This window comes from Dendropsophus ebraccatus, chromosome 7 (assembly GCF_027789765.1).
Source record: "Dendropsophus ebraccatus isolate aDenEbr1 chromosome 7, aDenEbr1.pat, whole genome shotgun sequence".
Lineage (NCBI taxonomy): Eukaryota > Metazoa > Chordata > Amphibia > Anura > Hylidae > Dendropsophus > Dendropsophus ebraccatus.
In genome coordinates this window covers 50,045,579-50,068,849 of record NC_091460.1, presented here as the reverse complement: position 1 = coordinate 50,068,849, position 23,271 = coordinate 50,045,579, and the positions used below count along the sequence as shown (strand labels likewise).

General features: G+C 43.4%; 1 protein-coding gene across 2 annotated transcripts in view; it reads right to left on the bottom strand.

Annotated features, from left to right (window-relative positions):
• Positions 1-23,271, bottom strand: part of TBC1D19 (TBC1 domain family member 19) — a 107,865-nt gene that overhangs the window by 80,168 nt on the left and 4,426 nt on the right. For both annotated transcript variants that reach the window (XM_069977493.1, XM_069977492.1), the window contains exons 2-4: positions 7,984-8,056; positions 5,517-5,562; positions 4,933-5,008 (exon numbers count right to left, since the gene is read on the bottom strand). In XM_069977493.1, the coding sequence (XP_069833594.1) occupies positions 4,933-5,008; positions 5,517-5,562; positions 7,984-8,056 (195 nt within the window). The remainder of the gene's footprint in view (positions 1-4,932; positions 5,009-5,516; positions 5,563-7,983; positions 8,057-23,271) is intronic.

The following is a 23,271-nucleotide window of genomic DNA, read 5'->3' as shown; positions in this document are numbered from 1 at the left end:
GCCAATCCTTTGTTGCCTTTGCTGTATGTTTAGGGTCGTTATCATGTTGGAAGACCCAACCACGGCCCATTTTCAGAACCCTGGCAGAGTGGAGGAGGTTGTCCCTCAGGATTGTGCGGTACATGGCTCCATCCATCTTCCCAGTGATGCAGTGAAGTAGCCCTGTACCCTTGGAAGAGAAACACCCCCAAAACATTATGCTTCCACCTCCATGCTTGACGGTGGGCACAGTGTTCTTGGGGTCATAGGCAGCATTTTTCTTCCTCCACACATGGCGGGTGGAGCTGAGGCCAAAAAGTTCAATTTTGGTCTCATCTGACCACAAAACCTTCTCCCAATAACTTGGTTCATCTTTCAAATGATCATTGGCATACTTGAGGCGCGCCTCCACATGTGCTCTCTTCAGCAGGGGTACCTTTCGGGCACTGCAGGATGTGAATCCATTGTTGCGCAAAGTGTTACCAATTGTTTCCTTGCAAACTGTGGTCCCAGCTGCCTTCAGGTCATTTGCTAACTCCTGCCGAGTGGTTGCAGGATGATTTCTGACTGTTCTCAGCATCATTGCCACCCCACCAGGCGAAATCTTCTTTGGAGCACAGGGCCGAGGTCTGTTGATTGTCATGTTATACTCTTTAAACTTTCTGATAAATGCACCAATAGTTGTTACTTTCACATCCAACACCTTACTAATCTTTTTGTAGCCCATTCCAGCTTTGTGAAGGTCAACAATTCTGACTCTGAGGTCCTGTGACAGCTCTTTGGTTTTACCCATGTTGGAGACTTGAAATCTGTGTGATCTGTCTGATTCTGTGGACAGTTGTTTTTCACACAAGTGATTAGTGAGAACAGGTGGCTTCAGGTCAGGTAACAAGTTGATTGGGAGTGTCTAACTGGTCTGTAAAAGCCAGAACTGCTAATGAATACTAAGGGATCAAATACTTATTTCACTCCATGAAATACAAATCAATTAATATATATTCCTTAGATTTATTTTCTGGATTTTCTTTTTAATATTCTGTCTCTCCATGTAAGAATACATCTACCATTAAAAGTATAGAATGATCATGTCTTTATTAGTGGGCAAACAAAGAAAATCAGCAAGGGATCAAATACTTCTTGGACTCACTGTATTTTAACGGCTGAAATTTCAGCGCTGATTCAGCGCAGAAATTCAGCTGCTTTTGCTCTGTGTGAATGAGCCCTTATTCTCCTAAAAACAACTTTTAATCCTGCAGCGCAGTGTCTAACGGCCGGGGCTTACATTTGTATATGCATTAGGCTGGCACCACCTCTCCGTCCTTCCTCCCCCCCTCCTCATCATTAGAAATGATCCAGGAACATTTACTGCTGTTTGAGCTTTGCACAGGTGTCTTAACGATCCAGCCCATGTTCATTATGCACACAGGTGGGGAATAGAAAGCAATCTGCCTGGAGCATTCCTAATGATGAGGAGGGTGGAGAGGAAGGACAGAGAGGGTGTGCCAGCCTAATGCATATACAAATGTAAGCCCCGGCCGTTAGACAAAGCGCTGCAGGATTAAAAGTTGTTTTTAAGGCCAATAACTGCATCACCTGCCGAACTGACCCCAGGACAGATCTTGGATTAAAAGCAGCTATCTGAAGGTACAAGCGGTTTGGGGGGGACAGATTGTGGGTACAGAGTCAATTTAACAGCATTTAGTGATTGTTCTACAGCAAGCATAGTCTGGAAATGGCCAGTTGAAATCAATGTGAAACTTTACTGAGTGTACTCTGTGACCTTTTGAAGAGGCGATTCCACAGGAAGCTGGTACTATCTATATACTGGTGCCACCTTTCACTAAAAAAAGGTACCGATCACCGAACCACAAATTAATTCTATAATGAAGAATTTCTCTGCATTTTTTGCCTCATAGGATGTATTGCTATGTTACTCTAAGAGCTTTCTTCTCATTATGTCTTCTACCACACTACAATTTAAAATAGCAGATGTGTTAGGAGAGATTACCCTGACAAATAACATAGACCTGACATTACCTATAAATATGTGCTTCACCGTCACCATTCACCGACAAGAACATAAACTAAAATGGAAGTTATCTGAAACTTTTAAATTACACTAGAAAAAAATTTAAAGTTTTCTGTGAGCGCTATCAACACTGGAGATAAAAAGTTGCACTTATATATTAGGATTAGGATGATGCAGCCAGAGAGAGGTAGTTATTCTACAGCCAAAAAGGTCTAGGTCTATCTTCAAGGAAACAACACTCCATACCTGTTCCAGAAAGTTCTAGTCTCACTGTTCTTATGGCTCTATTAAACCGAACAATTATTGGCCGATAATCCTTTGATGTAATAGTGCATGTTATAAGACCACAATCAACCAAAATACACTCATCGTGGGCTTTCAACATGATAAAATAGTCTGATCTTGACAGCAATGCTCTGGGGCTTTATGTAATAAGAGCGGTGGCAGCAGACCTCCGTTGACTTCAATCTAAGGATTGTATCTGTTACAGCACAGACAGCAAGCAGGGAACGAGGGGGAGAAGGGCTTCCCCCTTACTATTGTGCCATGTAATACGGCCTTACAGTAAAGAATATTCTTCATCTGCTGCATATAGTGGATGACCTTGTTTACAAGTAAGTTTTAAAAAAGTCACTGGATGGGTTTTTGTGCAGGTTTTGGTGAAAAATGTTTACATGTTTGAGCAATCTAATACACCAAAAAATTAGGAAAATCTGTGTTTTGCAAAAAAAAAAAAAAAAAAGTAGCATTGCACAAAGATTGGTGACTTTTCCTGGTGAAAGCTTTGAGATATTCCTCCAATGATTACATTTTCCTAAGGTCATCAAAACGTGAACGAAATTCATTTCTCATTGATTTTTAATCTGTAGTAAAAATGTACATATCAATTCTTGAAAGGGGGAGGGGAGTTCCCCTGAACTCAATAAAACTGTGATTTTCTTGCCTAAGCCATCTCAAATTTTAGTGTACATTGCCTAATAATTTTTTCCCGACACTTAATAACATTATAACTGGGTTCATACACAGTAAAATGAAGTTAACTGCCATAAAATAGATAAAAAGTGGACTAATACTGTGTTCTATTAGTCATTTTACTGTGTGTGACTACCATCTGGCAAACGGGGCTTCCCAAGGTGGTCTAAAATCTGAAAACAGACAAGCTACTGTGTAGCTTTGACTTGAGCTTTGATGAGAGTTGCGTATATAGGGCGAGATTTATTAAACATGGTGTAAAGTGAAACTGTCTGTCGCCCCTAGCAACCAATCAGATTCCACCTATCATTTTTCAAAGAATCTGTGAGGAAAGAAAAGTGCAATCTGATTGGTTGCTAGGGGCAACTGAGCCAGTTCTACTTTACACCAGTTTGATAAATCTCCTCCATAGTGTATTACTGTTCACATACCTTTAGAAGTTATGGGAACAGTGTAGTGAAATTCACAAGACACAGTCAAAGGGATTATCTAGCATTTTTTTAATATATTGTTGGCCTGTTGGTAAACATAATAAACATGTTATACTCGTCTCTCCGTGCTACCCTGGTGCGCCCCACTGGCTGCAGCCCAGCTACATCCAAGACGAACTTGTCTCGGGAGTGACAGCACGCTCAGCCAATCACTGGCTGAGACGGGACAGCCCAGCGGCCAGTGATTGGCTGAGCAGGCTGTCCTGAGACCAAATCAATCTTGGAGGTACCGGAGCTGAAGTCAGTGGGGGACATTGGAAAGGCTGCATTGGGGCCCCGGGGGAGTGCAGAGAGATAAGCATTAGACGTTTACTATGTTTACCAACAGGGCAGCAATATATTAAACATTTCTAAACGCTGAATAACTCTTTTAAGGGAGGGTCACACGACCCCTGGGGTAAAGAAATGAAGCAGTTCCTCTCAATAATCTTACAAGTGATACAACTGTTCTGCAGGAGCTGAGATTTCCTGACATGTCTGTGTAAGCAACTAATTGCATTTCCCCCCAACAAACAATGCTGGAGAAACTTTTCTTACATTAGGCCATTACTCTGCTATTCCTTCATATAGATTTATGAAGAAAATGCAAAGAAAGAGCATGTGACTGCTGAGGCCAGTTATTGGTTCCATACTAAGTTTATAGGGACATCATTGAGGCACTTCCATCAGGAATATTGTTATTCATATATATTCTTTATTTGTATGTTTTGTGGTTTTTTTCCATTTCTCCTTCCATTCTATGCCGTGGGCTAAGACATTAGGAGAGCCGACTGCAAATCTGTGAGTTATACTCCAGGAGCCCAAAAAGAAAACTAGTGGGGTGTGCTCAGTAGGGTCCTCTTGCTGAAGGGGCATGCCAGTGCCTGTACAATAGCCCTGAAGGTAACCCCCCCTTCTGTAAGGGATTGAGAGCCTTCCCTTTAGGCACACTTAGGAAGGCCAGACAGGATTTGCTGGGCTCAGATAATAATTACACTTTTCCTGCATGAAACTAGATATGAAAGCACCCACCGATGGGGCGCAGACGTGTCCATTATATTCTGCTTGTAAATAAGCATAAAATAATAATAAATAATAAAAATTAGAGATGAGCGAACCGGGTTCGGGTTCAAGTCGATCCGAACCTGAACGTTCGGTATTTAATTAGCTGGGGCTGCTGAACTTAGATAAAACTCTAAGGTTGTCAGGGCTTTATCCAAGTTCAGCAGCCACCGCTAATCAAATGCCTGAAAGTTCGGGTTCGGATCGACTCGAGCATGCTCAAGGTTCGCTCATCTCTAATAATAATAAATTTGAATAAACAAACCTGTTCTTTGATCAGTCAGGCAGAAAACTATATTCCTATAACAGAATATTAATTTACTCTTACAGATATTTATGCATATATTAATGTGAGGTTTTCATTTATAACTAATTTATTGTCCACCAAAAGTAGATTCCTTTTATGTGGTCACCACCTACCTGAGCTCGCCTCATATATGCCAGGGGTTCTTTAATATGTTCAGCAGGTGCAGCTGGGTGGCAAGGAGAGGGAAGCCTAGAACACAGAGATAAGAAATGGGAAGTGTACTACATTTGATGAATTTGATGAAGGACTGTCTGTTTTGGCCATTCGTTAGAAGGTTCCCAGCAACAAGCTGCTCACAGGGATCCAGACCAATCTGATTAAGTGTAGCAGCACATGTTTACTTATAGCGCCACCCCATGGAAAATGAAGAATTGCACAGTTGAAAGCAGAGCCTTGTTTCCATCTGTGTTGCAGAATAACATGTTTAGCCAGACGGACATCAAGTGATCCTAATGAATCCTAATGACCTTAATAGGGTCCGTGGGGTTTCTGCTTGGTCCCCCTTTTACTTGGGAGGATTTTACTGGACAAATGAAATCTGATTGCATAGATTCAGGTCTCGTTATTTAAATAGATTCTTCAACAGAGCACCCAGAACGTGCACCCAGAAGATGCAGATGTGAACAAGGCCTCAGTGTATACATACAGATGCTTTACATAATTATGTCATTTTAGGATTTGTATAGGCAATACATACACACTGAGCTCACGATACACTGCATTCTGAAGTTTCTTCTCCCAACCTGAAGAAAACAAACAAAATAAAATCAGAGCAATTAAAAATATAATCAAATCCTTATCACCAGTGCTTATATATGACAATCATATTCCAAATTCTACCCCAGCCCCACATTACTCCATTCATGAGCATCCATCATCCACCACCCCCCATACATTAAAGCTGGCCACATATATTACTTGACTTGCCCAATAGCTATCTCTCTTCAACACCTACACACACGTAAACCTGGCTCTGATCACAGTGTTTGTGTTTCTCAGTGGAGAGAGGGGAGAAAGCTGCTCCCAGATTCCTCTGGCTGTGGCTTATCTACTGAATAACAAAAGAAGCAGATAGTTGAAATCCAACATGACTATCTTGTCCCTCCCTCTACCTGCCAAACATTCTTACTGACACCCGTCATTGTTATCCCTTTTTTCCGTAGCAGACAATGAAAGTCCTTTGGTCCTACATTGTTTTTGAAGGACCTTTCTTTCTATGTTGTTTGTATGTAACTACAGTCATAGGCATGGCCAAAAGTTTTGAGAATGATACAAATATTAATTTTTACAAAGTCTACTGCTTCAGATTTTAAAATGGCAATTTGCATATACTCCAGATTATTATAAAGAGTGATCAGCTTAAAGGGGTATTCCCCCAAAGAGCTAAAAAAAAATCAAATGCTCCCAAACCTAGCTGGTCTTACTCCCAAAGTACCCCCGAGAATTTGAGCATTTGAGTATTGCGATCATGACAAGGGCTTGCCAGAGCAGGCATCCATTCACAGACAGCCATTTTGGGGTATTTACCCGTCGTCACTGTGGAGTAGGATTCTGGCTAGTTGGGGCAATGACAAATCAACCAGCAGCGGAATAGCTACATTTTTATTGCAGAAATGAATAGTACAGGCAATTTTAAAAAACGTTGTTATTGGTTTTATTAGCCGAAAAATGAAGTTTTATCATGAAAAAGCAGTTTGAAGCTCGCCCCTGTCTTTACGGTTTTCCTATGGAGAGAGAAAATAGAGGCAGCAAAACAGGACAACAAAGAGTTAATTTACATTCATATCATGGGCTCTCTCCTCTGCAGTCACCACTGACCTCTCTGACTTCTGAATAGGGCTCTGAATAGCTCCCCTGCTGAGTAATCCTTTGTTCTCGGCTCTCTGCTGCCCGCTAATCTTGCTCCTTCCCCCTCCCCCCTCCATAGAACAGACAGATCCGACTGATGAAAAAACAGTCGAGATTTCCTGATTCTGAGCAGTGGAGGGGGGGACCTAGGAAAAAGCTTTTTACATGCAGATAATGGCATATTTGTCTAATAAACCCAATTACAAAGTTTCTTAAAATCGCCTGGACTATTAATTTCTGCAAAAAAAAAAATTAAAAATTAACGGCAGTGACTCTTTAACCCTTAGGCGACCCTGGACGTACCCATACGTCCAGAGCCGCCTACATGTGTTCAGAGCAGGGCCGCACTATGAACCGCCGCGGTCCCAGGTGCTGCTTGATCAGAGTGCCCGCTAATAAAGTAATCGGATGTCAAAGTTGACAAGGGAATCGTCTCTCTCACAGTCTTGCCTAAAAACACAGCCATGAATAAAGAATGTCCTCCAAGAGCAACTTCTTCCAACCGTCCAAGAGCAGTTTGGCGATCAACAATGCCTTTTCCAGCATGATGGAGCACCTTGCCATAAAGCAAAGGTGATAACTAAATGGCTCAGGGAACAAAACATAGAGATTTGGCGTCCATGGCCTGGAAACTCCCCAGATCTTAATCCCATTGAGAACTTGTGGTCAATCAAGAGACGGGTGGACAAACATAAACCAACAAATTCTGACAAAATGCAAGCATTGATTGTGCAAGAATGGACTGCTATCAGTCAGGATTTGGTCCAGAAGTTGATTGAGAGCATGCCAGGGAGAATTGCAGAGGTCCTGAAGAAGAAGGGTCAACACTGCAAATATTGACTTGCTGCATTAACTCATTCTGTCAATATAAGCTTTTGTTACTTATAATATGGTTGCAATTATATTTCTGTATGTGATAAAAACTTTTGACAAACACACATAAAAACCAGAGGGCAGATGATCATGTGAAAATATAATTTGTTTCATTCTCAAAACTTTTGGCCAAGACTGTATTTTTCTCTTAAAATGCTAATAAAATCTGATTATACAGCTTGTGAAGCAGTGGAAGCAGTGAAAATTAGCAGGTTCGGCCAACATGCTTAATGTGTATGGCAAGCTTTAGGCCAACTGTATTATATCTTCTGCATGTAACAGCCAATATGTATAATGTGAGGCATAAACCATTCCAACATATATTTGTCTATTTAGATGTTTGCTGTGTTCCCATAGGAATGCTCTTTAAGTGGAGTGGCTCTTTTGCATGAAACCACAAGCATTAAGAAGAAAACAGGCGTTATTACTGATAACTGACATACCGGACGCCTTCAAAAAATCTTTGATATCTTCCTTAAGTGTTTCAAGTTTAATATCTGGGTTGAACAGACTTCCCTAAAAAACACAAACAAGAATTGTGATATAACTTAATGGACGCTTTCTGACACACATAGAAGCTCAATGTGCAGACATTATTATTGTCATTATAATCTTATATACAATAAGAGCAAAGCTCTATCAGCAATGTAAAATTCTGTTAAATATTACAGTGCTTTTCCAAAAATATTTTAATAATAAAAATATTCCTCCAAGAACTTTAATGCATTATTAGTATAAAACACTGATTCCCCAACCTGTGGCTCTCCTGGTATCACAAGACAACAACTCCCAGCAAGATACTGAAAATCTGACACAACATTCTAAACTACGTATTATCCAATGACTGGGATGGACCTTTGCTTAGACTCTTGTGTTAGATTTCCAGTAACAGAACCCTATGACACGCTGAAAGGGTTTTTCTAGACAAGGGTGATTGATGGCCTATCCTCAGGAAACTCGGCAACTCCATAATCAGCTGATACGGCGAGCTACCATTAATGAATTTTGCTTGGAAAATCCCTTTAAGCTTATCATAGGCATTAGAAAAAAATAATCTGCGGCCTAGTGTACATTGACATCACAGTCCAATTGTTGTAAATGGAAGGTTTCTGACCACAGACTGGAGAAGCACGGTGGCTCTTTATTCTAGCAATTTGTGGTGACACAGGGCACAGGCCCCCACCAATGACATCCTTAGGCAGGTCATCATGATCTAGAGCTGGATACACAGGCAATGAAAGGAAAATATGTTTTAAAACTCTGCTGTAAACATCAAAAGTGTAAAAAAAAAAAAAAAAGGTATTTAATGCTATATAAAACTGTACAATAAATCATTAATGCGATGTAAGACTGTGCCATCCAATAGTGAAATGTCAGAGGAATTTACTGAAAATGAAAAGACAGTGAATCACCAAGTTATAAAAAATACAGATGCAGCAGACCCAAATATAACTATGTCTTCTGTATACTCATCTATCATATATCATTTACAGTAAAACCATGGGTTACAAGCAACTTGGTGTGAGAGTGCTTTTCAAGACAAGATAGCAATTTAAAAAAAAATGTAACTTAGTAAGTGAGCAAGAAGACTTACGCCCTATTCACACATCCTGTAACTGTCCGCAATTGCGGATCCGCAGAAAAATAGGACCAATGTATTTCAATGGACCCATACACACATCCGTATTTTTTTACGGATGCAATACGGACTGAATTTGCGGATTGTTACTGACTGAAATTTGCGGATTGGAAAAATATACTGACATGTGAATAAGGCATTAATACAAGCCCCCTGTGTCCTCATCGTTATACTGTACTGGATAGAAGGCCCTCTCATTTTTACTCACAGCTACCTGATCAACTCTGCCAGTGATTTTGGCTCTCCTCACCTCTGCTTCCCTCTGACCCCTGAATTAACCCTTTCACTGATAGCTGCTGTAGTCAGCCGACACTAGTACCAGCAGGTATCAACACCAGCAGGATTGTAGCTACCTGGGAGCTGTGTGTGGAGGAAGAGTTAACTAATTAACCCGTTTCTTACAGATACAGTGTTCTTTATTGATACAGAAGATCTTACCTACCTTATTTCTGGGGTGTGGAGCAAATTGTTAATGTTTATGGGAAAATTTTATATACAAATTATTTGGATAACAAGCAAGTTCCTTGGACCAATTATGCACATAATCCAAGATTTTACTTTAGTAGATTACCCTGCAGTCCTACAATACTGATACTAGAATGACACACTTAAAGGCAGGGCTCCAGATGGCGACCAAAATGGTCGCCAATGCGACTGATATTTTGCAAATAAATCTGGGCGCCATTTGCGACTGGCCCTGGCGGCGGCGCGCTGTCTCTTTAAGTATCCCCGGCTGATGCGCGGCTGATGCGCGGCTGCCGGGGGTGTCCCGTCCTATCCCCGGCAGCGCGGCGCATCAGTGAGCTGCCTGGGGCCCTGACTTCCGGCACAGGAAGCGCGCGTCAGAGACGCTTCCTGTGTCAGAAGTCACAGCCCCGGCGTACAGAGAGCTCACTGATGCGCCGCGCTGCCGGGGATAGGACGGGACACCCCCGGCAGCCGCGCATCAGCCGGGGACAGCGTCCGAAGAAGAAGAGGATCGCCGGGGGAGCGGGTTGTCAGGTGAGTTTGTGTGTTTGTTTTTTTTAAATACTGCTTAGCATAGACGAAAGGGGGGGCATCTATAATGGGGGGAGAAGAGAGTGCCATCTATAATGGGGGGAGAAGAAAGGCCATCTATAATGGGAGGAAGAGAAGGGGGGGCATCTATAATGGGGGGAGAAGAGGGGCCATCTTCAAGGGGGGAGAGGGGGCTAGCTATAAGGGGAGGGGGTATCTATAAGGGGAGGAGAAGAGGGGGCATCTATAATGGGGAGGAGGAGGGGGCATCTATAATGGGGGGGAGGAGGGGGCATCTATAATGGGGAGGAGGAGGGGGCATCTATAATGGGGGTAGAGGGGGTCATCTATAAGGGGAGGGGGTCATCTATAAGGGGAGGGGGTATCTATAAGGGGGGGAGAAGAGGGGGCATCTATAATGGGGGGGAGGAGGGGGAATCTATAATGGGGGTAGAGGGGGTCATCTATAAAAGGAGGGGATCATCTATAAGGGGAGGGGGCCATCTATAAGTGTAGGGCAAACTGGCTGCAGACACTGGGAGATAGATATATGCACAATTATTATTATCAGGGCCCCTCAGGTGTCTGTATTGTAGGGGGTCACTTGCATTAGTCACTAGGTGAGAGATATATCTATCTATATACACATCTTGTGGGGGGTCACTATGGCTGCAGTCATAAGTCTAGCTCAGTATGTATAGACTGTTGCAAGCTTTTAAAGGGAACCTGTCACCCCCGGTGACGGGGTGACAGGCTCCCAACCCCCCGTTAGAACCCCCTATACTCACCTCATCGCGCCATGTCCCGCTTCTGAAGATGGTCGGGTCACGGAGATCTCAGCCGCTGCAGCCCGGCGCACACACTGAGAGATGAGTCCAACACTCATAGAGAATGACGGAGCACTGGACTCTCCCGTCATTCTCTATGAGCGTTGGACTCATCTCTCAGCGCACGCCGGCTGCGGCGGCTGAGATCTCCGTGACCCGACCATCTTCAGAAGCGGGACCCGGCGCGATGAGGTGAGTATAGGGGGTTCTAACGGGGGTTGGGAGCCTGTCACCCCGTCACCGGGGGTGACAGGTTCCCTTTAAGTTCAAGTTCAGAAGAGTAAGCCTCATTAAAAGGCTAGCCAAGTGAAGCTGAAGTACTGAGTCAGACTGTATATGGTTGTCAAGTTGCAAGTTTCCATGTTGAACATTTTCAAACTAAGAAAAGAAAGGATCTAAAGGAGGAGGAGGCTGCCGTGGCCTCTGCACACAGTAAGTCCCATGTAACATAACATTAATTTTACATGGTTTAAAATGTTGGCGACCAAATATTCTATTTGGCGCCTAAATTTTTCAGGTTAGGAGCCAATGGCTCCCAGGTAAATTTTTTAGTCTGGAGCCCTGAAAGGGGTTGTCCAGCAAAAAATTTTTTCTTTCAAATCAACTGGTGCCAGAAAGTTTAAGCTGCTGTATGTCCTGTAGGAAGTGTTGTTTTTTTTACATTCAGAAACAGTGCTCTCTGCTGACATCTCTGACTGAGTCAAGAATTGTCCTGAGCAGGAGAAGTTTTCCATGGGGATTTGCTGCTGCTCTTGACAGTTCCTGACTCGGCCAGAGATGTCAGCAGAGAGCACAGTTTCTGAATGTAAATAAACAACACGTCCTGCAGGACATAGAGCAGCTCATAAGTATGGGAAGACTGGAGATTTTTAAATAGAAGTAAATTACAAATATATATATATATATATATATATATATATATATATATATATATATAGACAAATCTATAACTTTCTGACACCAGTTGATTTGAAAGAATTTTTTTTTTCGCTGAACAACCCCTTTAAAGTGACACTGTCCCCCCCTTTTTGCATTCTGACTTTACACAGGTATAAAGGGTAAATTTACCAGTTTTCATACCTTATTTTACATCATACGTCATGCTGCTTGTTCAAGTAAAAAGTGATCTTTTATCATCTGCAGATTGTGCTAAGTGGGCAAGGCTTCACGACAACTGCGCCACTTAGCCCTGCCCACAGCGCCACAGTAGGCCCTGCCCCTCCGTGACATCATTAGCACATAGACCCCGCCCCCTCACCGAACATTGGAACAGGCTGGCCTAAAGGTCTAGGCCACACCCCCTCTAGGTCTGCCAATATTAATGGGTGTCGAGGGGGTGTGGTCTATGTGCCAATGACGTCATGAAGGGTTGGGGCCAAGTTCTGCTGTTGCTGTGAAGCCCCGTCCACTTAGCACAATCTGCAGATGATAAAAGATCACTTTTTACTTGAACAAGCACCATGACGTATGATGTAAGAAAAAAGCTATAAAAACTGCTACATTTACCCATTACACCTGTGTAGAGAAGTCAGAATGCAAAAAGGGGGTGACAGTGTCACTTTATTTCTGCTACATCTCATTGACTGATGTATCCATGTATCAGGCTTGTTTTTCCAGGACGACCACCAAATGGTCAACAGGCCTGAAATTTGGAACATTAGGCAGACAAGTCAAGTCATTACCTTGATCTATTTGTCAGTCTCCCCAAATCATTCCTGAACATGCTTTGCAGCGTGGTTAGGACATAGGGAATGCCGACATCATGAAAAGGTCTCTTTGGTCTGTATAATGTTTAGGTAGTTTAGTATGTACTGGCTTAGCAGGTTGTGTTACAGTAGCTTTTTCCATCTACAATCTTCTATGTTTGTGCATTTCACTTTTTGCGTATTAAAAGCAAACACTCAATAACTTTCCTACAGCTCTTTCACATGTAACAGGCATAGGAAATGCTGAATCATTAAACAAATAGTGTCATGAAATGGAAATTGGCTAACAAGGTAAGAGATGTTGTCACAGATTAGAGTAAGAAATGACCGACGTATGATGAGGGATGTCATTAATAGTTATTTTTAGGATGGAATTATAGGTGTAGTAGGAAAAAAAACAGAAAGCTAGGTAAAAAAAATACTACAAAGATAACCATGTATATAACAGGAGACCAAAAGAGCTTATTAACCCCTTAAAGAGGTTCAGAGGTTAAAGAGGTTTGAAACTGCCCTAACTTAAGTCTCTAATGATCTCCCCACCACCAAATCTAAAAGCAACCACTGTGCTCATTCTCCTGGATCTATCTGCAGCTTTTGGCACTGTAGACCACCAGTTCCTCTCCATGCTCCGCTCTATCGGCCTCAAGGACTCTGCTCTTTCCTGGTTTTCCTCCTACCTCTCTGACCACTCCTTTAGCGTATCATTTGCTGGTTCCAGTTGGGGTTCCTCAGGGATCAGTACTGTGTCCTCTTCTTTTCTCACTTTACACTTTGCCCATTTGACAAAATATCAGCAGGTTTGGTTTTCAGTACCATCTCTATGCTATCTCTATGATACCCAGCTGTATACCTCCTCCCGTGATATCACCCCCGCTCTTCTACAGAACACCAGTAACTGTCTGTCTGCCATCTCTAACGCTATGTCCTCCCTATTCCTAAAACTCACTCTTGCTAAGACTGAGCTTCTTGTATTCCCTCCCTCTGCTAACCGCCCTCCACCTGACATCTCCATCTCTGTCTGTGGTGCCACCATAACCCCTAGACAACAAGCCCGCTGCCTTGGGGTTATGTTTGACTCGGATCTGTCCTTAATTCCCCATATTCAATCCCTTTCACGTTCCTGTAATCTGCATCTAAAAAACATTCTAAAATCCGTCCCTTCCTTACTGTCGAATCTGCTAAAACTCTCATTGTCGCTCTGATTCATTCCTGTGTAGACTATTGCAATTCCTTACTATTCGGCCTTCCTTCCTCTAAACTCTCCTCTCTCCAGTCCATTCTAAATGCAGCGGCCAGGCTCATCTCCATGTCCAGCCGCTATACCGATGCCTCCCCCCTGTGCCAGTCACTACATTGGCTCTCTATTAAACACAGGATACAAATTAAACCCCTCCTGCTCACTTACAAGGCTCTCCACAGTGCTGCACCTCCCTATATCTCCTCCCTCACCTCTGTCTACCGCCCCACCCGTGCCTTACGCTCCTCTAATGACTTAAGACTAACAACCACCTTAATCTGCACCTCTCACTCCCGTCTCCAGGACTTCACCCGAGCTGCACCAGTTACCCAAGATTGTCAGACTCGCCTCCAATACTTAAAGCTTGCCCTCAAAACACATCTTTTCAAGCAGGCTTATCAGGTTCTATCCCCCCCCCCCCCACACACACACACACACACGTTAGACCTGTAGCAGGCAGGCATTGGTTGGTGACTGGTTTACCCACCCTTAACTGCCCTGCCTTATTTATAAAGATGGCGGGACCATAGTAACAATGAAGCACGTTGTCCCTTTGCCATTTTGTCGCAAACCCCCTTCTTATAGTCTGTAAGCTCAGGCATGCAAGCTGGGCCCTCACTTCTCATGTATAGATAATTATATGTATAGCTCTGCAATGTCTTATTTTTGTCTACATATTTACCCCCAGAATTGTTAAGTGCTGCGGAATCTGTTGGCGCTATACAAATAAAATCACTGCCAAAAAATATATAGGATATCCCAGCCAATTATTAAATCACAGAATGGGAAGCTAAAATTTTACCTTTATTTTAATAATGAAAAAGACTCTTGTCAATAATCAATGAAAATATGTGCATAAGTAACAAAACAACACAATTAAATCAACAAACAGATATCCATGATTCATGGATATCTACCACGTCTATGCAGGGCTCCAGATGGCGACCAAAATGGTCGCCAATGCGACTGATATTTTGCAAATGGCGCCGAGATTTATTAATCTGGGCGCCATTTGCGACTGGCCCCGGCGGCGGCGCGCTGTCTCTTTAAGTATCCCCGGCTGATGCGCGGCTGACGGGGGTGTCCAATCCTATCCCCGGCAGCGCGGCGCATCAGTGAGCTGCCTGGGGCCCTGACTTCCGGCACAGGAAGCGCGCGTCAGAGACGCTTCCTGTGTCAGAAGTCACAGCCCCGGCGTACAGAGAGCTCACTGATGCGCCGCGCTGCCGGGGATAGGACGGGACACCCCCGGCAGCCGCGCATCAGCCGGGGACAGCGTCCAAAGAAGAAGAGGATCGCCTGGGGAGCGGGTTGTCAGGTGAGTTTGTGTGTTTGTTTTTTTTAAATACTGCTTAGCATAGAGGAAAGGGGGGAGAAGAGAGTGCCATCTATAATGGGGGGAAGAGAAGGGGGGGCATCTATAATGGGGGGAGAAGAGGGGCCATCTTCAAGGGGGGGAGAGGGGGCTAGCTATAAGGGGAGGGGGTATCTATAAGGGGGGAAGAAGAGGGGGCATCTATAATGGGGGGGAGGAGGGGGCATCTATAATGGGGGGGAGGAGGGGGCATCTATAATGGGGGGGAAGAGGGGGCATCTATAATGGGGGTAGAGGGGGTCATCTATAAGGGGAGGGGTATCTATAAGGGGGGGAGAAGAGGGGGCATCTATAATGAGGGGGAGGAGGGGGGATCTATAATGGGGGTAGAGGGGGTCATCTATAAAAGGAGGGGGTCATCTATAAGGGGAGGGGGCCATCTATAAGTGTAGGGCAAACTGGCTGCAGACACTGGGAGATAGATATATGCACAATTATTATTATCAGGGCCCCTCAGGTGTCTGTATTGTAGGGGGTCACTTGCATTAGTCACTAGGTGAGAGATATATCTATCTATATACACATCTTGTGGGGGGTCACTATGGCTGCAGTCATAAGTCTAGCTCAGTATGTATAGACTGTTGCAAGCTTTTAAAGGGAACCTGTCACCCCCGGTGCCGGGGTGACAGGCTCCCAACCCCCCGTTAGAACCCCCTATACTCACCTCATCGCGCCGGGTCCCGCTGCTGGAGGTGGTCAGGTCACGGAGATCTCAGCCGCTGCAGCCCGGCGCGCACACTGAGAGATGAGTCCAACACTCATAGAGAATGACGGAGCACTGGACTCTCCCGTCCTTCTCTATGAGCGTTGGACTCATCTCACAGTGTGCGCGCCGGGCTGCAGCGGCTGAGATCTCCGTGACCCGACCATCTATAGAAGCGGGACCCGGCGCGATGAGGTGAGTATAGGGGGTTCTAACGGGGGGTTGGGAGCCTGTCACCCCGTCACCGGGGGTGACAGGTTCCCTTTAAGTTCAAGTTCAGAAGAGTAAGCCTCATTAAAAGGCTAGCCAAGTGAAGCTGAAGTACTGAGTCAGACTGTATATGGTTGTCAAGTTGCAAGTTTCCATGTTGAACATTTTCAAACTAAGAAAAGAAAGGATCTAAAGGAGGAGGAGGCTGCCGTGGTCTCTGCACACAGTAAGTCCCATGTAACATAACATTAATTTTACATGGTTTAAAATGTTGGCGACCAAATATTCTATTTGGCGCCTAAATTTTTCAGGTTAGGAGCCAATGGCTCCCAGGTAAATTTTTTAGTCTGGAGCCCTGCTATGGCGTTCATGCAAGACATTGCTAGCATGGACAATATCCACTATCCTAATATCGGGTCTCCTGAGGATTACAGGCTATGAAACGCGTTGAGACCGCAACTGAGGGTGTTCAGATGAGTATAAAATCCAGATACTTCTGAAAGTTTTATTCCCTCTTTATCATTCGCTGTTTTATGACCACTTAGTGCCTGCACCGGTGGGGGTCTGTCGGTTTTCTGTGGTGATATTGAAGAGCCGCGGAGATTGCTGGCTCAGGAGTATATCGGGCGGCCATACTGCGGCATACATGCGATTTATATATTATATCACCATGGTATATACCTTTTGGAGCTCATGTGGTTGTTACATCTGTGTGCTCAGGTGAATGTGAGCGCTATACGGTAGTAATTTGGCTACTTAAAGCTGTGGAACTATAGGTTGTCTGTTTATCTAAACTGATTAACTATTGCAGTTCTGCTGGTATTATGTAGCTGGTTATATCCTTTAGGAATATCCTCATCTTTTTCATAGAAATTTGGCAGAATATACCGCTACCGCTGTTAGTTGCATAGGCCATCGTACCTATCACAAAGAATACACAATCTTTGTACTGCACAGTACAGTATTAGTTCATTGCTATACTTACAGACTACCTTAGTATACTTTGTCTCTTGTTGCCCTAGTCCATTTATCGGGTCTCGTGTGCTTCTATTGTGAATATCATAGCTCCTAGTCACTAGTACACCTTTATTTTAGTGCACGAATTAGTGAGACAGTTAGTTCCCTTTATCTTTAGGGCTAACTATAGGAGAAAGGGCAGGTTCCGGAGCGGGGGGCGTCCTTTTTAGGACGTACACGCCACCTAGGGCAGGTTTAGCTCAGGACTGAGAACAGGGCATATAGGACCCCTAGACCTGCCATAACTGCATAGTCCCCGGACCTTGCCCATACATCTTTTTGTTATTTTATATACAGGGCATACCGAGTGTAGGCATATTGCGATACTGTACCCCATCGGGGGTGGTTACCACCAGCGATTGTTTGTTTATCATAGATTTAATTATGTTGTTTTGTTACTTATGCACATATTTTCATTGATTATTGACAAGAGTCATTTTAATTATTATAATAAAGGTTAAATTTTAGCTTCCCATTCTGTGATTCGCTATACAAATAAAAATTATTAATCTTAGAGGTACACTTCAATGTGAAAAGAGTTGCAAAAACCTGGCATGGGGCACCATGTATGCCTGACCTATGGCTGCCACCAATTAGTTACTCATCACTAATGACCAATTTCTCACCTTGGTGCCCCTAGCACTAGGATGCAAGCAACATTTATTAAAATGCAAGGCAGCAATGATTCCTAGGCAAGAAATTATACTCAACTTTCACATACAATCCAGTCCTGATGTGTTTTACTGCAAATCTTCAAAACCACTTAACACCGAGTTCTCTGTATTCTTGGTAAATGTAATGAAGAACAAAAGCCAGACCGAAGTATCACTGAAGTGTGTAAAATACTGCGCTTGTACTGCAGCAAATAGCTCTTCTAGACAGGATGTAAGACTAAACATGCACCTAAAAACCTCTTTATACAAAGTGGCTGGTCTCCTTGCTGTAAACCTAATTTAATTACAAGAAAGGGCACATCTAGAAATAAAAGGGAGAGAGGAAAAGGTATGAAGTATAGGAAATGATAGGCATAAGGAGCTTAGTAACAGAAAACGAAAACCACGGTGTGTGAATCTTTCTTCCACAATTTCAATAAAGAATCTGGAAAGTCCACAGGTCCATCACAGATGGGTCCCCGGACCTGACAGGTAAAGCTGTGTTCACACTGCGTTTTTGCAATCAGTTTTTTTTAACGGACACAAAAGTAGTGTCAGCTACGTTTTTGCGCCCGTCAAAAAAAAAAACGGATCCGTTTTGATCCGTTTTTTTTTTTTAAATGGAAGTCAATGGATAAACGGATCGAAACGGATGGACACAAATGCATCCGTTTTTTGCAAGAAAAACGGATGAAAAAAACGGATTGCAAAAACGCAGTGTGAACCCAGCCTAAGGAGAGCAGCGTCCTTATGCTGTTATCCTCTATTCTATGCAATACCACATGGGGCTAAACATTCACCTTGAGAGGCCTCTTTGTGACTGATATTCAATTATGGAGTGGGGGAAGGGGATATGGTAGCTCCACTAATGCTCGCCAGTACCACACCCTCCTTCTACCCAAACAGACTGAACTGACAGCCTTAGCGCAGAGAGAAGCCAGACTGGAAGCCGCTGTGTCCCCTCCCCAATGACTGGATCCCAGTCATGGTGGGCTGATCAAGATCTTTTTTCCAGATTGGCATGGACTCTATTGGAAAATTGGGTGTGATTGGGTGGGAGCCTGAGGGAGCATAAATCACACCCCCTTATCATAGCCTTCACCACCATTTTGCAACAAAGTCCCCGCCCATTAGACTCTTAAGCACAAATATATAACCAAATAGTAAAGTCCCCGTACAGCAGGAACAAGATGGTGAAGAAAGGAAGGAAATTATAAAGCTCATTTATCGCCTGTTAATCGGAATGATTCTTAACATCTTCCGGGTCATGTGTCTAATTTCTATACAGGAAAGCCTTAATCATGAAAGGGCGAGGGTCTCTAATAAGGGACTGCTTTAAAAAGTACAGACTTTAAATGGTTGGTCTATAATTAAAATTAGAAAGACATTTTTTTTTGATATGTCAGAGAGACATATTCAAAGTTATTATTGGTTGTGGTCTGAGTGTTTAAACCATGAACGGTCAGGAAAATGAGCCGTGAGAAGTTGGTAATCAGCACATTAACTTCTGACTCAGTCTAGGTGTTATGGTGCGTTTACACGTAACGATTATCGTACAAATTTGCGCGATAACGATCGAATTCAAACGATAATCGTACGTGTAAACGCAGCGAACGATCATACGACAAACGATACATCGCGCATTTTGATCTTTCAACATGTTATCAAATCGTCGTTCGTCGGTCGCAAAAAATTCGCAAATCGTTCCGGGTGAACAGTCGTTTGCCGATTTAACCAATGTGTGAGATAGGCTTAAGCGTTCGCAAAACGATCGCACAACAAATTTTCCGTACGATATATCGTACCGTCTAAACGCTGCTCGTTATGAAAAAAAAAAAACGTTACTCCGACATCGTTAATCGTACGATCGGGCCAATTATCGTTACGTGTAAACGCAGCCCGATCAACGATGTAAATGAGCGGCGATCTGCTAGATCGCCGCTCGTTTACTGGGCCTATTCCACGGCCCGATGATCGTTGAGCGAGTGCTGCAAGGACATCGTTACCGATGTCCTTGCAGCCCTTGCAGCATCATACATTACCTGGCTGCAGGGCTTGTCCTCCGCTCCGTCTCCTTCCCGGGTCCCCCGCGGCGGTCCCGGCCTGTGATTAGCTGAGCGCTCCGTCAGCTGACCGGCCATTCAGAAGATAGATACTACTACACCCCTCATCTGTACCTGTACTACTACACCCCTCATCTATACCTGTACTACTACTACACCCCTCATCTATACCTGTACTACTACTACACCCCTCATCTATACCTGTACTACTACTACACCCCTCATCTGTACCTGTACTACTACTACTACACCCCTCATCTATACCTGTACTACCACACCCCTCATCTATACCTGTACTACTACTACACCCCTCATCTATACCTGTACTACTACTACACCCCTCATCTGTACCTGTACTACTACACCCCTCATCTATACCTGTACTACTACCACACCCCTCATCTATACCTGTACTACCACACCCCTCATCTATACCTGTACTACTACTACTACACCCATCATCTATACCTGTACTACCACACCCCTCATCTATACCTGTACTACTACAGCCCTCATCTGTACCTGTACTACTACACCCCTCATCTTTACCTGTACTACTACTACACCCCTCATCTATACCTGTACTACTACTACACCCCTCATCTTTACCTGTACTACTACTACACCCCTCATCTATACCTGTACTACTACTACACCCCTCATCTGTACCTGTACTACTACTACTACACTCCTCATCTATACCTGTACTACTACTACTACTACATCCCTCATCTGTACCTGTACTACTACTACACCCCTCATCTTTACCTGTACTACTACTACACCCCTCATCTGTACCTGTACTACTACACCCCTCATCTGTACCTGTACTACTACTACTACACTCCTCATCTATACCTGTACTACTACTACACCCCTCATCTATACGTGTACTACTACTGCACCCCTCATCTATACGTGTACTACTACTGCACCCCTCATCTTTACCTGTACTACTACTACACCCCTCATCTGTACCTGTACTACTACACCCCTCATCTGTACCTGTACTACTACACCCCTCATCTGTACCTGTACTACTACTACACCCCTCATCTGTACCTGTACTACTACTACACCCCTCATCTGTACCTGTACTACTACTACACCCCTCATCTGTACCTGTACTACTACTACACCCCTCATCTGTACCTGTACTACTACTACACCCCTCATCTGTACCTGTACTACTACTACTACACCCCTCATCTGTACCTGTACTACTACTACTACATCCCTCATCTGTACCTGTACTACTACACCCCTCATCTTTACCTGTACTACTACTACTACTACACCCCTTATCCACTATACCTCCACTACTAAACACACAAAGAAGATCTCCTATACTATATGGGGGCCCAGAATGGCACACAGGGGGCTTGTCTACTACAGGGGAGCACTGTTACAGTGAGAAGCAATACAGTTGTCTCAAATGTCATTAAAATAGTATCTGATGCTGGAAGGACAAAACTATTCTGTTTATTTAGCAAAAAGGAAAAAAAAAAATCGAGATTTAAATCGAGAATCGTCCAAAATTTTTAAAAAATCGAGATTTTATTTTTTGGCCATATCGCCCAGCTCTACCTCAATACATAGTCAATATATAATATTTATTTTCATTAATATTAGATAAGAACTGGGTACACAAAGACGCATTAATCTAAACGTTTCGCTGGGAGGCATAAATATTTTACTATCTACATATGCAGAGGTAGCCGGGTAGAATTTATTTCCTGAGTACAGATCCGATAACTACATCATAAATTGTATTTTCTATGGTTTTAAAAAAAAAAAATCTTGGGAAACATTTAGGACACACAGACAGTCATCAATTCCCATGAGTTATCCAGATGAATAATTATAGCCTGAAATTCTACAGAATAGACACAGATAACAAGGCAGAAGTATAGACACAATGTAAGGGAGACCTAGCCTCTGGATTAGAAGCATGAGGCCATGCTCACATGTACTTTGAACGGTATTTTTAGGGATGAAACATCCGTTAATTTACCCATTGAATGTATGTATCCATGTTTTCCAAGACTGCTTAGGGCTGCATTCAACTTTTTTAGCCACCGGTAATCTAATGCCGCACACTCTGGTTCGGACAAACCCAAGCGTGCTTAAGGTTCGCTCATCTCTACTCTGCAACTAAAAGTACAGAAGGACGAGTGCTGGTAAACACTGAAGAGGTAGCAGACAATAGCTGCAGTCCCTTCAACAGGGAAACCCCTCTGCTCTAACAATTTTAAAAGCCCAGGTAAGCACTTTATAGGTAACCACTTTGACTCTGACTGATCAAAGCTTTTGAATTGTGTCTAGAACAGAGTGCTCAGACCCCGACCCATCGCTAGAATGAGTGGGGTAGGAAGCGCATTACTGAGTGCTTTCCTCTCCACTCTCAGTCTACAGAACCTAGACTGTCCTATAGACTCGCATTACAAGTCCGTCTCTAGGCAACGCGCAGAGACCGAAACCTGGAGGAATATTAAAGGATAAAATATAAAACAATAAAGAAAGTGCTGACTGGAAACATAGAAGAGCCAAAGTTATATAAGAATACACACCGGGAGAGTAGATAAATATAACAATTTTTTTTGCATGCTCAAAAACATGGACTAGAAACAGACTGCAATTTTATATCTCTGTTACCCAAATGCAAAAGAGAAACTAAACTGTGACATGTCACTTCTTTAAGCGGATAGCGGAATACGCCGGCTCATAAAATGGTGTCTATGGAGCCGGTGGAAAGGCGCGCAGCTATGCGCGCGGACAGACAGCAGAATTCCGCGATAATTCCTCAGTATGACCCCACCCTTATAGAGCTTTGGCACGTCTATATTTGCATTCAGCACTTAGGTTCACAAATAGGGGTGTGCACCAAATGATTCTCTTGGGCTCTTTTTTTCTATAATTTCTATAGAAGGTGTCTAACTTTAGAATGGAAGTAGAGAGAGAACTAAAATGATTTCTCAGCTAGCACTGCCACTGCAATATTACTGCTCCCTTAGAGTGGGGTCGTATTAGGGCAGCTATAGATGTGCATGAGGCCTATACCGTACCTCTGAATTCTGAAACAGTCTCCCATAGCAATGTTTGGATTTGCAGATAATCTAGTTACAATGAAAAATAACAATCGCTGTCTGGATTGGGACCACCAAAGAGAACAGTGCTTGTTAGCATGATCTGCACTATCACCTTCCTGTTACTGGGAGGTAGAACTCTAAAATTACAAACACAAGAAAAGATAAAGCTTTATTTATAGAGATCTCAACTTGTACCATTTAAAAAATCTGGAC